This window comes from Eleginops maclovinus, chromosome 15 (genome assembly GCF_036324505.1).
Source record: "Eleginops maclovinus isolate JMC-PN-2008 ecotype Puerto Natales chromosome 15, JC_Emac_rtc_rv5, whole genome shotgun sequence".
Taxonomy (NCBI): domain Eukaryota; kingdom Metazoa; phylum Chordata; class Actinopteri; order Perciformes; family Eleginopidae; genus Eleginops; species Eleginops maclovinus.
In genome coordinates, this window is record NC_086363.1 from 4,305,679 (window position 1) to 4,322,426 (window position 16,748).

General features: G+C 40.2%; 1 protein-coding gene across 2 annotated transcripts in view; it reads right to left on the bottom strand.

Annotated features, from left to right (window-relative positions):
• jag2b (jagged canonical Notch ligand 2b) overlaps positions 1-6,672 on the bottom strand; it is a 43,547-nt gene extending 36,875 nt beyond the window's left edge. For both annotated transcript variants that reach the window (XM_063902287.1, XM_063902286.1), the window contains exons 1-2: positions 6,347-6,672; positions 5,414-5,734 (exon numbers count right to left, since the gene is read on the bottom strand). In XM_063902287.1, coding sequence (XP_063758357.1) covers positions 5,414-5,734; positions 6,347-6,409 — 384 coding nt within the window. In that variant the 5' untranslated portion in view covers positions 6,410-6,672. The remainder of the gene's footprint in view (positions 1-5,413; positions 5,735-6,346) is intronic.
• Positions 6,673-16,748: the final 10,076 nt, after the last annotated feature.

The following is a 16,748-nucleotide window of genomic DNA, read 5'->3' on the forward strand; positions in this document are numbered from 1 at the left end:
GACAAGCTCCGCATCAGGTGTGGCTAACCACGGCATCTTGCCTTAGCTTTTGGGTCTGTGAGTGTGTCTGTTTGTGAGTGAGTGAGTGAGTGAGTGAGTGAGTGAGTGAGTGAGTGAGTGAGTGAGTGAGTGAGTGAGTGAGTGAGTGAGTGACCAAAATAAAGCTGACTGCAGTCTCAGGAAGAGGAGAGAGTCAAAGTGCTTGAATCAGATACAACTAGTCACATTTATTTTGAGAAACAACCACAAAAAGTATCCGAGAGATCCCATATTATGGATAGTCACAAAGGGTGCATACACCTAAGAAAGCTAGCTTAAATAAAACAAATGTGTGCCGACACAATGGGTTTGCACTCCTAAACATTTCAGTATTTCTGACATTTAAACAATTTCTAAAGAAACTAATATGATTATATTATTAAATCTACAGAAAGAGAATAAGCCAAACACCTCAATGAGTCAAAAACCTTGAATAACTTGCAACGGGTAAGTCAACTATGAGCGACGGGCAGGACAAGGCTTGACAGTAGCACAACATAACATAAAAAGCATGCCAGCACCACTGTGTGCATTTTGGGAACACTTGGGCAGAGCAGCAAGCCAAGAGTATTTAAATAATTTGGGTTTGTTCCAAGAACAACAATCTTAGCAGGTCTGTGCAGATCAACACGTTTTTAAATTTGAATGAGATTGTCTATACCACCCACTTTTTTCTCAGAAATGATCAGCCTCTCGAGACTGACAGCACGCCACACAAGGGAGTGCACGAGCAACAGACCAAACAAAGCAACTCGGAACACATACTTCATCTGTTCATCACAGACACTCTCAAGAGGCTGGGTGTCATTTCTACAGAGGTTTAATAATTGTCATGACTGTCGAAATAACACATTTACTTCAGAAACGGCCCAACTTCTTAATGAGGTTGCAGGTCAGCTACATGCATCTATTTACTAGCTGAGGGAGGTCTGATACACATCCAAGTTCAGCGCAGATAGAGTTACAGGATGGCTCAAACGGACGTCCGGCTAATGTAGCTGGGGGGCAGGGAGGGGGAGAGAGAGAGAGGCAGAGAAATTCCACCGGCAATTTCATTAGTGATCAAATGGAAGTAAGACGTGGTGTCTCTCTCCCTCCATCGCTCTCCTGAAGTGCTCACACAGCATGGGTCATCAAAATTGAAACTCAATCACGCAGTTCGAAAAAGTAGAGGAAGATCCACATGCTACAGTGCTGACTGTGCAAAATAACTTGATGCATAAAACAGTAGCTTAAATCATTTAAGAAATACACTTTGTATACCTTTACATGTCAGATTGACATTGGTCTAGTGTTATGTGGAGATGGTGTCAGTAAGTGATTAGTCTAGCTTCGCATAAAGACAGGAAACAGAGGGGAAACAGCTAGCATGGTTTTATGAAGTCAAAAAATACACCTATCAAACTCGATAATCACATTATACTTTGTTTGTTTAATCTATACACCAAAAACAGTGTTAAAAACAATTTGTGGTTTTAGGAAATGACAAGCCAGGCACAGCAACTGCCAAGACTCGTGTTGTCACAGCAATGTTGCCCGGCAACAAGTGCAAGTTTCATTACTCAGCACATTTTAAGACCACAAACTAGCACATACACATTCATATTCATAGCTATATGAGAGCATAGAAAAGGTGCCTTTGGGCTTCTCAGCCTCAGCTGCAGTGTAACATTAGCATGGTAGCATGCTACAGCAAGATGGTGAACATGCTAAACTTCATCATGTCAGCAATGTCTTTGTGAGCATGTTAGCATTTAGCTAAAAGCACCACTGTGTCAATGTGTAGCATCACTGCTAAGCTATGCTAACTACGTTCTCCTTCTGGTCTGTAAGCTACTTAAAAATGGAAGTTTAACCGATAAAAAGTCATTAAAATATTTAATTTACAATGATTTTAGTCCATAAAATGTGCGACATGACACGAGTCTTTCCTACAAAACGTCCTCAGGTTCAAAGCGTGATATATTGTCAATGACACCTGTATTCAAAATCAGAAGAGAAAGCAGAAGCAATGAGCATTTACTGTAAATGCAAGCCTGTGGGGAACCACTGAGTGTAGGCTGAGCTCAGAGGTGGCAGCAGCATCAATACTCAGTCTCTTTACTGGCATGCTGGCAGAACAAGGCAGAGCTGGATAACCACTGGAAGACTTCCAAAGAATGGATAAGCATCGTGCAATCCGAGTAAAATCTGCCATTAGCGACAGCATCACAATGGTGTGGTGATAACTGGGCCAATAAGACAAGAGCCTATTATGTCTCCATGCGTTAACAGCGGAAGAAGGAGCATTTCCCAGACATACAGGAGGATTTTCACTGTGTTGCGAGAGACTCCACTGGAAGATAAAAATAAGTGCATATTTAGACAATTAAAGGGCATCAAAGGGGTATTGTCACAACTCAGAATATAAAAGGGTCCATTTGAAATGTACTGATTTGCAAGAAAGATATTCAACCCATGCACTTTGAATCCATCCACACAGATTTTTAAGGGGTTATAAAAGATTGAATATTTCTGAATTTGGAGCAAACAGTCAAAAATATCCTGCACTTTTCATATTTCAGTTGCTAAATCTCAGGGTGATGGTAGAGTTCAGCCCTCATTGGTTCCCATCAGGGCTTGAAGTTGGCATTTGTCCCGATGACACAGCCAATAGCACACTACATCTTTGTTTCTACAGCCAGAAGAGCGACAACGCCACAGCAAGTGACCCTGCAGAGTTGCTGTGACATCTGGCACTGGAATAGTGCAGCGTTATCAGCCAGGGCCACTTAACAGAGAGACAACACACCAGAATAGCCCTCTTCACCTCTGCCTCCAGGTGTCAGTCAATGAGTCGTATAAAGGAATAACACTGGTCCGTGTTCAGTGTGATGCAGGCATGTTGGATTTATTAACATATAGCTGTGGCACCTTGCTTAGCCTAAGGGGTTCAACGCCGCCCATAACCCACCTTCCCTCATGATGGTCTATTAAGTATATGGCTTTTACTGTGTGAAATCACACCTTTGCCATTTTCCCCTGAAGCTTAAAAATGTTAACAAAGGCGGCTGCTAATTCACTAAAAGGAGGACCGCCTCTGCTATAAACAGCTGCGGGAAACCCTGAAATCATTAAATACACAAAGAACAACCCTGGATCAAACGTGTGATGCCTTCAACACAAAAGATGGAAAAACAAGCCGAGCTGTCAGGAGAACAGTACGAGGTGCTGCCGATTATTTGGAACTACCAATTATGGAAATCAAGTCTAAGGAACTCCTCTTTTAAAAAAGGGCTGCATGAAACTAATGATGTGTTTTTTAGATAATAAATTGGTTTGTTTTTATCCAACCTATCATCAAATACCCAAGAGACGCAGTCATATTCACTTCTTTGGTATTAAACAATCTAAGATAGTGCTGAAAGAAAGCAATATGTTACCATCAGTTCTCCTGCTAATAATTGAGGAAAATGTGGTCAATTACCAACATTTCATAAAGCCAACCGTGATGTCTTCAGATGCCACAAATAATCCCAAAAATATACTCTAAAATAGCTGAAACAAGTTAATTATAGACCATTTTTCGCAGAGTAATCATCAAAATAGTTGCAGATTTTTTTCTGTCCATCTTCAAACTACTTCCAAATCAAAAGCATAATAGGTCTGGTCTTTTATTCAAATTATAGTCTAGTTCCTTTAACATCTATTCCATTATAAACCTGAACAAAAACAGGAAGCAACATAACAATAACTACATTCCTAAAAGCACTACATTGTCCAAAACAATCAACAATATTTCCCCTCAAATTCATTGGTATCAAGAGCCAGAAGTGATAAAAAAAATTGGATCGCTGCCCTCTTAACAGCTAAAGGTGTGTTCAGCGCTCCAGGACATCAGAAGCACACCTTAGTCGTGTTCCTAATACATCAGCAATCACTCCTCTGAAGTCCGACCAGCTTAATTGCCCTGGAGGGGCCACAAGGGCCACCTGGCACCCCACAGCAGGAAGCTGTGGGGTGCAGAGGGGGGGGACGAGAGGTGTCAAAACCATCCAGCAGAAGCACCAAGCCACTGCCCAGAGGCATGGAACATAATTCACACTCGAAGCATAATGTCACTCATTCATCATCATCATTATAATAGGGAATTAATTGGAGCCTCCATCTATTACATACAGCCGGGCTGCATCTGCAAACCAAGTGCATGCAATTCTCCTGCGTCACACCTGACTCCGGGGGTGATTCGATAGTTTATGTTTTGTTTTGCTTTAAAGTAAAAGTGAAATATCTTATGGAAGTCTAAACACAAACCAATTCAACGGTAAATAGACTTTCCCTGAGTTTTCCCACAATCATCGAACAACAGTGGCAGGATTAAGCAATGTGGATTCATCCGAAAAGTCCTAATAAATCAAATTCTGCTTGATGGATTGCCTTCTGATAAGATTGCAGCACCCTCGTCAATCAGGGAAATGTCAAGTTTCTGGAGGCAGCTTTGCCATAACCGTTTCTCCTTTGGATATGTAAGAGAGGTCCCCCTCCAGGGTCTACATATCAAAGCATTTTCCCCAGTCTAATTACCCTATCATGGGCTTGGCAGGTGCAAGCTGGCGAATTGGAACAAAGCCAACCCTCATATATCAGGGCAAGTTTAAAGGATGACCCAGATGACACTGCGAACCACTGTAGCTGCAATAGGATCCTCCAGAAGCATGCACCCGTTTAGCTGTGATGTGTGTCAATTCTCATAAGAACAGGATGCTGCAAAGGACACTTAATATGGTCTGCATTTCATTCACACGTGAATGAATGGATACAAATTCATTAAGGACTGTTGGTCAATTTGGCATCAGTGTTACCCATTAGTTATTTTGATAAAGGTTTAACTTTTAACAGGATCTTTCTGTGAAGCCTTCCACTGTAGAGCTATAGCGTTTTCTGCACTAGAAGATGGTTGAAATTACAGATGCAAGGACTAGTCAAATAATCAATAAATCACTTTTCAAGAACAGCGTCCTAAATCCAAGGTTTGCATGTTGTGAAATGTCAGAATTTGCTACTTTTCTTGGTCTAACATGATATTAAACGTAAGTATTTGGGGGTTTTTTTGGTTGCTTGTCTGACTAAAGAAGAATGTGATATATTGCAATGCTTTCTGAGGTTTTATAGACCACACAATTAATTGAAATGATAGTAACAGGTACTGTAGTCTGCAAACAAACTCTGAATGTGAACTTCTATCTGTATCAGTGCTGCTGTAATCTACTAAATGAATTCTGAAAGGAAGAGGGGCTCCAATCTATTTTAACATGATTGTTTGACGTTCACACGGCTTGTGTACAAACATATACAACACATAAACACTAAATTGGAGCAAGAAAACAGAACTCACCGGCCAGGCGAACTGGAAAGGGATCAAAATCTTGCCACTTTCGTCGATTTTATTCGGGTTATTCTTCGCTCCCTTAAAAGAAAACATATTTCCACCAAGAACTTGCGTAGATCCAGCTCCAAACGTGCATAAGCCGGTGGTTTTGACCACCATCTGGTACTCCTTCAGGCAGATCTTAAAGTACGTATCGCACTCGTCTCGGATGCAGCGCAGGTCTGTGGAGCTCCTGGAGCCGTCGCAGCACTCCCCGTCCGCCAACTCGCCGTTTACATTCTCCACGGAGATCAGCTGCAGCTCGAAATAGCCGGTTGACTGGGACACCTAGAAACAACATTTTAAAAAAGACCACATTTAAATATAGGCCTATATATTCGCATGCTTACACGGCGTGATTCGCTCAAATTGGTCCGTCAAATTATTGGGACAAGTGGCCTAACAAGTGCCTGACTGGGAAATTAAAATCGTTAAACCATATTGGGTTTAATATTCCCAAATAATGTGTTGCATCATGAAGGGAGCACGTGAACAGCCTACAGCTTGCATGTTGGGGATTTAGACAATCACGTTACTCTGACGGGGGCAAATTAACCGCTGCACCAACCAATTGATGCCATGCAACTTACAACTTCTTGGTTCAGGCCTAATTCTCCTTTAAAAAAATGAACAAATAAATGCACAGGGCTCTTAGAAATATAAACCAAAATGGAGAGTAGCCTGTATCAATTCCTCAGACTTCAATCTTGTCATGGTAACATGAGCACATGCTCCACAACTGACCGCTACGTAAATCAATTATCGATTAATGTGATGCTAATATGCAACGCCTGAGAGCAAATACATCTGCCCACGCCCACCAACTTTTGACATTTGTAATTTAAATATTTTATTTGTGAGGGAGCAGAAGAAAAATATTTTGAATTAAAACATCCTTACCTCCGTCCATAACGTCAACAGCAGGCACACTATTGGGAAGCAAATCTTGGTGCGATTCCACATGCCTCCGATTAATTAGAGTGACATAGGGGGGGAGAAGCGATAAGAAAAGACAAACAGCCGCAGACAAGGCGACCAGTTCCTCCTCTTCTGACATGCAAAAATGAAATATTCACATGCGTGTTTTCTCCACCGTGTACGTCCAAATTTCACCGAGGCATTACATGCGTGTGTGTGTGTGTGTGTGTGAGCAGGGGGATTGCAGTGATGGGTCCATGTACAGGAGTGTCCCACCGTCAAATCTCTCCACACAGCAACTGAGAGGTTTCGAAGCCACAGCCTGAGGAGAGGATGTTTGCTTTGATTGGCAGCTCTGCAAACCACTTACAAATTGCCCTGCGGGCAGTCTCTGAGCCAACCGGATTAAGGGGCGGACAATAGTATAATAACCCCCACCAGCTCTCCTCCTCCTCCTCCTCCTCCTCTTCTTCCTCCTCCTCCTCCTCCTCCTTCTCATCTTCTTCCCTCCCAAAACTTGAATTATGCTGGGTTCCTATTGAGCTTCATCTAGACAACCCGCATTACAGCATGCGAACAAAGCAAGGGGTCGCCTTTAATTAAAAGCACTCGAAAAGATATAATAATGAACAGGGCTATTATTTCAAATCAGGAACTCATGTTGAATTTAATTAAAGCACCAGACAATTTAACATTTGTTTATTATGAAATATCAGGCTTCAGTTGACTCCAATTATTTATGGTATAATTTATAACCAAACTTTCATAATAAACCAACATAAGACTGAATTTCTTAGGTCAATGTGGACTGAAAGCTGGTGACTGACATGTGATTTGATTATGATAATCTGATTACAGCTAACATTACATTAACAGTTTACACAGAACAGTGGTTCTGAATGCCTCTTAGTGTGTTTTTATTCTAAATCTCGCATCCAAATGGATTTTTCTTCTTGATCTCATTAATTTTAGCCATAATGATGCTTAATAAACAACATTTACTTTAGATTTATGTATATGATTTCGAGAGATTAATATCAAGCCTCTTGCCAAAGACATAATTTCCCCATCTGTTTCTGCAGTATTCATGGCTGCTGAAAGTCAAACTGCACCTAAAACACATCACTCCTCCAGTAACGAGACTAGACTGACTAAGGAGCTTCTCCTCAATTCAACCCCACACATTGCAGCAGTTTAGAGCGCCCTCTACTGTCACACACTGCATTAGAAAAATAGAGACACAAGAATTGGATATGCAAGAATGTCTTACAACTGGAATTGAATGCATCTTGATAGGCAGAAAATGCAACACAAAAGAAAGATATTGTGTTTTGCCCTTTTTTCAGATTAGCAGGTATTTTCTTCAAATTAAATGCTTATTTTATCCTGATGCTGCATCAACCTCATATTGCAAATTCAGAAGATACACCATACATATGCCTTTCTTCATCCTATACATACAGATGTAATCATTTGACCCCATGCTTGACTTAGTTTAGAATATTTGCATTACCTGTAGCGTGGTCAGGTGATCGGATTCTTGTTGACAGATGTGAAATGTGTCTTAAACCTGCACAAAAAAATGTATGCCTCCTTTACCTGGCCTGTTACTCTCTTAGTCTTCACATTTTAAACTCTAAATTAGTAATAAGTCTATATTTGAAAGTGCATTAACCTTGTATCTAATGTTTATTTGCAGCCGTTTGTATTGCTTGCTTAGCAGAAGCCTGACTCTCAAGGACGAAAATGTGCTCCACTGATCCCATAAGCTCCAGTGACGTGTCGTTTATCAGTGGTGTCTCTATAAATAAAGCTTTTGTTTGAAGTTTTGAATTCAATATGATATGATGGAGAATAGTTGGACGAGAGGCCTGTAAATTCTGGTCGGTGACAGTAAGTCCAAGTCCAAAAACTGGATTTTCCCTTGAATAACACCACTCAGGTGTCAGTGACATGCAACATGCCACCACTAAAATCCCCTCACTTAGTTTCTCACAAGACAAGCAAAAGAGAGAAGCTGCCAATCACATTGTGTGTGACAGCACCCCCCCCCCTCTCCTGCCCTCCATGTCTCTGTCTACTTCTCATCAGGCGACTGCCAGCCCAGCAGATAGGCCTTAAAGGAGGCAGCCGATAGCCCGAGCCGCTGCAGCCGCTTTGACTGGAACATTTCACACGCTGTCACAAGTACATGTGAGTGCCATAAGTTGGATCACACCTAGTAAAGGGCCTCGGGTGGTGAAGGAGCAGTGTGTGTGTGTCATTAAGTGTCTGACAAGTTTAGTTTTTTTAAGGTTTGCTGGTGGTGTGGCTCTAGGGATGGAAATGTTGGTCAGTCAGATCCTGAAATGTTTCAACAACTACTGGATGGATGGCAAAGAAATGGCTCCTATAAGGATCAGTCAAACAAACTGTAGTAACCCTACAACAGTTTATCTAGCACCATTAGCAATTTAGTATTTCTGGTTTGGAGTAAAACACACACACACACACACACACACACACACACACACACACACACACACACACACACACACACACACACATATATATATATATATATATATTCATGGTTTCAATAGGTTGAACATTTTTTTACGGAACTATGTAACATTAGATTGTCTGTGTCTCATACATTCAAATGTTAGCACGCAAACACACTACTCTAAGCTGGTGAACATTCAGCATTACACCTGCTAACACTAGCATGTTAGCATTGTCCATGTGAGCCTGTTAGCATTTAGCACAAAGTGTAGCCTCACAGACATGCTAGCTTAGACTCTGAGTCTGTTCTGCAATAAATATAGGATGCTTTATAAGTAATATTTTATGCTGAACCTATATTTAGAGTATATTTTTATTGTTCATTGCCAAATAGTTAAAAACGTTCAGTGCTTATGCCATAAACGTTTCCTTGTTTAGGTGGAAATGCCTCTGTGAAGGCATTTAGACCTTAATGATTCACTAATATGAGCCTCAGCATTGAAACCGTGACTAATGAAATTAGCTAAGCTTCTCCCTAAGCCTGAGAGATTCACCAGAGGAGCCTCCCTACATTTAGCATTTCAAATGTAACCGCAAAAAGCCTAAAGAAGGAAAAGAAAATATGCAAAATAACACAAGAATAATGAAGATGTGTTTTTAGACAATTGTGATTCTACCATAAAACGCTGATATGAAACCAACATAGCGCCAAAGTATAGTATCACTGAATACTAATACCCACCAAAGGGCCTCGGGGGGTGTGTGCCTACCTTGTCTTCCTGTTTGCATACATGTGTGTGAGGCACAGAGAGAGGAGTGTGTGTGTGTGTGTGTGTGTGTGTGTGTGTGTGTGTGTGTGTGTGTGTGTGTGTGTGTGTGTGTGTGTGTGTGTGTGTGTGTGTGTGTGTGTGTGTGTGTGTGTGTGTGTGTGTGCGTGTGCAGGAGGAGAAGGGATTATGAGTGGGAGCGCTGTGGGGGGTTTGCCAGCCTCCAGGGGGGAGGTGAAGTGGATTTCTTCTCTCATCCATTTTTCATGGCTTTTCTCCTTTCAGATCTCCGGTCTCTGTACATACGGCTGACGGGTCGATTCTCTTTTATCTTTAAGCATCTTTTGGGGACTCAGTGTGTGCGTCTGGTGGCGTTTGGGGGGGGGTTGATGGTGGTGGGATGGGTCAAGGTTGAGACCTGCTGTTTTTCCTCAAACTCTAATGACTATCTCCCCACAGTGACTGCTAAAAATCTACTCATTTGCTGATGTATTCTGGGTTTAATTGATCATTTCGGGGTTTTTCTTCTAATGTTTGAGTCAAAAGATTCTCAATTAAAGAAAGGTAATGAAGACAGTGAAGATCTTGATGTTTTCTACGCTGCAGATGAATGGATGTGGGTTCATCTCATAGGAATATAATGGAGGTCAGTCCATATAAACAGTGCTGTTTAATAGCAGCTTATTTCCCTTGTGGATTAATTCAAACACATTATGTCTTTTAAAAGGGAGTTTTAAATAATTAATGACCTCTTTTTGTGACCCAGAGAGTTCATCATGATTGACCAAACTGCCCTCCACCTTTCCCCTTGAAGCGAAGCAGCTTTTAACTGGCACGAATAATTACCATCTTTTTATAGAGGTTGTTAAACAGAAACATCTAATGATAATCACAACGCAAAATAGTGGAATAATATCGCTGCTATGATGCCTTTTTTGCCTCCATAGGTTTCGGTTGATACATCTGAAAATGCCTTATAGATATGAAAATGGCCGTCATTCCACGTTCAGGTGATTTCTGTAGAAGCTAAACAGAATATTAGATGTATTCTCTACTAACTAACTCACTGGTGGATTAAAGTCATCATTGAGTGCTCACTCCCACTGATAAAAAACTCCTTCTATGTTTAATCTTAATTGTTATTATATATTGGGCAACCATGATGCTTTGCACCGTGAGTACTATTCTCATTTTGACCTGAAATCACATCAATATGTCCTTAATCTTACCAAAACCAACCTCATCTGTCATCATACTAGTTAATTTATAGAAACAGTATCGACAAATAGTGTGTGTCTTCATAGGTGACATGCTGGGAAAGGTCAGGGATCAGAAATCCTGTTATTTTGCAATGTCATCCTATAAAGAGGATATATTTATGAATATCTCTTGATAATTTAGCCAAAGTCATCATAATTTCTCTTCTGCACTTCTAACAAATCAAGATATTTGACACCAGGAGTGTGCAGGTAAGATGAAACTTTCCCTTACAGATGAATGAATCATGCTCATACCTTATATCATCAATATTGTAGAGAGGAGTAAAGTTGTAAAGAATGGGGAAACTACATTATGCACCGAACAAAGGCTGGCACCGAGGCCAGCAGAGGAATGCAGCTTTTCCAGCACACTGTAGGACGGTTAGCAGATGGCAGTGAGTCTTAAACATCATTAATACACCTTGTCAGAAAGCACAATAATGCACAAGTCAAAGTTAGTTAGCTTAGCCTACAGTTAGCTAAACGGAAAAGCTAGCTCCACCTACCTAGCTCACTAATTTGTCCTTTTCCAGCTGTCCATTTGGGAAAGACAGCTGACTTGCAATCCAATATAGGTAGTGAGTACACACACACACACACACACACACACACACACACACACACACACACACACACACACACACACACACACACACACACACACACACACACACACACACACACACACACACACACACACACACACACACACACACACACACACGTGACTCCTGGAACAACCCAGAGCAACCTGGACAGACAATTCCAACTCACCTCTTAGCAACTTTTAAGGTGAAAAACATAATGTCAGGTGGGTTTAAAGCAACAACATTTCACAGTTAAGTCCAGCTTATTCAAATTTGAGCTGCTCTGTAACTTAATTTAAAGATGATTATCATTAAGAAGCAAAAGCATGTCAGCTTTTCCATGTGTTGCGATTGAATGCTAATGACAATTTTTGGGAAATGTGTTTACGATGTCCCTTGAAAAATGTTTGCTGACTATGAAAGAGTCAGAAACTACACAGCTTTGTTCCATCGATTCATTTTGACATCAAAATGATTATACAGTATGACTAACTATAACCAAGCCCGAAGTAAAACAATGTTGTCTTTTTTAAGAAGTACTTCATTCCCTCTGTCGATGTTGTCGGCTTGGTTAGGTTATTTGTCCCTCAACAGAATTTCTGGAAAACTGTAACATAAGAAAGTGAGGAATATTTGGGAAAATGGGTAACCAACTTAATGGTTCACTTCTTCACATAAACCAGTTCAGATTTAACCTATATTCTGGTGGTTTATTAAGTACAAACGTCAGGATTACCAGCTGGTTTTTTAATAAAGTCATCAATCTTTCCTGTAAATGAGGTCTTAGTATTTCAGCGATTTAAGGTAACCTATGTTTTCCCTTCAGTTCCCATGGTTGACTGAGCCATCAAGTGTGTTTTAAGGGCATTTCCGCTGCGATAAGATGAGACATGTACTGTACCTCTATCATACCCTTATGTTCTGCTCTGCTGATAGTACTGAATGCAGTCATGTTTTCTCAGATGGAGAGCTCAGATTTCATGCCAGTCTTTATGACAGGTTACTGTCTCCAGCAGAGAGGAAAAGTGACAGACATTTCCCAACCGACTGGAAATTCATTGTTGGGTTTCATAACAGTGGGCCAACATGGAAACGGTTTACCCATAAAGCATGTTTTTGTGAATGGAAAACCACGGTTACAGTGTTAACCAGTTGGGCAAGTTCATTACATTTCACACTGTATGTCTTGATATTCCTGTTCATGCTTTGGAACTGACTTTTATAGCAGTCCCCATTCAACCTTTTTAGATAACTGACAACAAAATAAACGTGGGCAGGTTTAGGTTTTCTTTTTGCGATGGCCGGGCACCACTGAATACTCCACTGCTTATGTTCTCTCATTAAAAATAACACCCTGAATGCCTCTTGATCCTAAATGATAGCTTATTTTTGCTTACCTTTCGCTATCACTAACCTGTAGGAGATGAGATATGATGCTCAGATTGCCTAAATGCCGCCTGCCATGCTTCCTCCTATGAATCACAGAGACTAAAGAGGATATTTGGCATGTTGTTCAGAGTTATTTCTTGTCAGTGTTAACATGGCAGATAAGACTCCTTCTACATATGGAGATAGCTAAAGGGCTAAGACTGGCTTTAACCCTCCGATCCTTCCCAGCTTGCACAGCACATGACGTCGTAAATATACCTCACTGATAAGGACTCCGAGCGAAAACTTTATGGCCAGCTTGATTTCAGCCCTTTAAAACAGAAACAGGTTGTGGGTATTCACCTGGTTCCTGTCAAAGACTGGTTATCCGTTTGAACCCTCTGCTGTTTTTCCTCAAAGCATAACGTCATGTTAATCCAAGGTTGTGACCTGACTGCTCAGGAGTTAAGAGCAGAAGAACAAGAGCAGCACATCTTGTGGTTATTTAAAGTGTAGCTAGGTTTGGGGAAAAAGTAGATAAGAAACAATGGATTATGGCAGATGTTTAAGGCAGTAGAACCTCTAAAGGTCAACATTATTGGATCAAACATTACTAACAAGATTGGAAATCAGAAAACAAACACAGGGGAAATGGTGCGTTGAATTATCAAAATATACTTTATACACTCATTATGCAGAATCGGCCCGTTTCAATGATATACATTATATCACACAATAAGTGATGCGTTAATGTGGACATCACTTTCATGTTGCAGCAGGTAATTGAGGGGCTAATTTGTACTTCTTTATATACTGCCAAGATGCTTAATCTACAATTATATACCATTCTTTTAAATGTATACATTTTTCTATCCGTAATATTAATCTGCAAAGTAACTGAAGTAAAATCAACGTTGAAGAGTAAAAAAAGTACAATATTTTACTCAAAAATGATGTGGATTATAAATATTTCATTGTATTATTTGAAAATAGTAATTGTTATTATTAAAAGTATAGCACTTGAGTAAATGTACGTCCGGCTAAAGGAATACATTCAACAACAATACTTTAAATACATTAAAAGACGGGGAAATACACAATATTATAGCAGCTAGAAATAAAAATGGTCCCCTCAAGCGAGTGTATTGAGTCTAAAAGGTAGAAAAACTGCAGTTCATGAACCTGGTTAATGTCTACAGAAGAAGTTGTGAAGATAAAGACATGGATAAAGGTTAGAAAGCAAGCCTCCCGCACATATGGTGAAGATCTAATTTGCATACAGATGGAGAGTGTGTCGGCAGGTTTTAGCTCCCACCTGTGAATAGAGTGCATTCAGAGAGAGAGAGAGAGAGAGAGAGAGAGAGGGGTGGGAGTCCATCTGCTGTCGAACCACTCACACACACACACACACACACACACACACACACACACACACACACACACACACACACACACACACACACACACACACACACACACACACACACACACACACACACACACACACACAGATACATCCAGATGGTCTCTGGAGAACAGTGGCGTCCCATGTGTCCAGTTACAACATGAAAGCAACAGGGAGGCAGTTTAGGCACCCATCCCCATCACTCTTTTAAAGACTGGGAGGATGTTTTCATAATTGTTGTCATACACACATTGTCCATATAAATAAGATCAATTAGGGAAGTGAACACAGAAAACCGAGCTGAAAACACTTGTAGAAGGAAGAATCTTAGCCTCGGGAAGAAGCTAGAGTGTCTTTTCAAAGTTTAGAAATACACTTTAAAGCTCACTAGTGAACAAGTAAGCTATCTCAATTGTTTAAAGGGAGTTCAGATCTTCGGAAGTGGGGTTCGATCCATAGTCAGAAGCATGGAATAAAGCAATGTCGTTCTGAGGACGGGGCAGCAGCAAATCATATTTCAGCGACCATTAAAAAAATACTAGTTTATGTACGCTATATTTAGAATTAATTTACCACTTTACCATCCTGTCAGACATCACTCTTTGAAGGGGAACAGAAGCCATTATCTAACTCTGGTTAGAGCAACTAGACTCCATTGATAAAACAGTCATTTTACCTTGCAGAACATTGGAGTCAATATTCTTGTGCGAATCAAACTAACTAAACATCAAGACAAACAATTGAACTGCCCTGTCAACAGCAGTAATGTACTGTAGGTCCTCATACAATCCCACTTCAAAACATCGTAACTATCTTTCATCTGTACACAAGAAGAGCTAAGTATAACAGACAAGATACTTCTGTACTGCTTAACAAACATGTAACAGTGTGTTTACTAGTCAGCTTTAGAGATGCTGGAAGGTATTTCTAAACTGATCGCTGTCTCCACCTGCTTCCAGTCTTTGTGCTAAGCTAAGCTAATTGCCTCTCACACTACATTAAGGGAACAGATGTGAGTGGCATTGATCATCTCAATAGCTCTTAGAAAGCCTATAGGAATACTTTCTGAATGTTGAGCTCTCACTTCATAAAAACCAAACGACAAAGAAATTGACCCAGAATCCTCTAGTCCTCTAGATCTATTTGGATTGGTGCAGCTGTGCCCAAGCTAGTTTTTAGTTTTTAGTACAGCTGAACCTGTGTTAAAGCCGATACCTTGCATTAAACTCCACAAAAACTTTATTCCAGCAATAAGCCCCACGCTGACTCATGCTGTTGAACCACTCAGCAGATAAGAAGAGGGTCAAACACTCCTCTATCAGTCTTTATGTTTCTATAGCGTGCTTCGTTGAAGAGTGACATTAGCATAAGAAGTGGTTTGATACTGAAGAGGAGGCAGTATTAAAGCGTGACCTGTTGCCATTTTGTTCCCAAGCAACGTGCTTTTACTGTGAGATGTGCGGTGTTGGCGTTTGGAAAAAGAAAGGATGTATACCAAAAGTGATACAGAAGGTCCCGTTAGCCAGACGTGTTTAAGGATAAAGTTGAAGTACACATTAGACGGTTGAAAAGAATACGATGAAGACTTCTTTTCACAATGTGTTTTCACGTTTGTCTTTGTAAGAATGACTACAAGAAAGAAGATGTTCTTCCTGTGTCCTTACACACGCCGGCTAGATAAAATCACCTCCTCAGTTCAAAAGCTTTTATTCTCTCTCTGGTTTAATGAAAGTGCCCTGCTTTCTTTTCTGGGAAACCATATCTCAAGATGCCCATCATGATCAGGACTGCAGAGTTTACACTTACTCTGGTTTATCTCTAATCAGGATGTGTTTTCAAAGGGAGATGATGTGAGTGAACGTGCTGCTGACAGATTCCTGTAAGCAGCACGTTAAGCGCTTTGAATCCCAGAATACTTGCTGAACTCTTTCAGTTTCCAGTGGAAGTCAAATTGTTTCACAGCTTTTTGCAGACATAACTAAAAGTCCCTCTTTAGTTCATGGTTTAAAACACTCTATAAAGATTTTGTAAGCAGATATAAGGGAAGTGTTCATTGCATTTGGTGTATTTGTCAGGGATTATAGCTCTCATTTTCAATAACATAACTTTAAATGTATTACTTTCAGTGTTAAATACCAGAATTCAGACTTTAACATGTTGTCTATTTTCAGAAAAACTGAACAAAAGTGTCATATTTTGTATAATAACCGTATTTTATCTGCTTACAACTTCATTATAGTCTTTTATAAACCAATTAATTAATATGTATATACTGTTTGTAAATGCTAAAGAGGGATTTAAAGTAAAGTGTTGCCACATTTGAATACTCCTTTATTAATGAAGGGATATTTCCAAGACTTAAGAGCCAAATATAGTTATTTACAATTAAAAAAATCAATTTTAAGACCAATTAAGTGACCACAATAAGAGCAGACATCTTGTTTATTCTGCAACAATTGACTATTATACCTCTAACCTCATTGTGTAGTAATTGTAAATAATTTTGGCACAAAA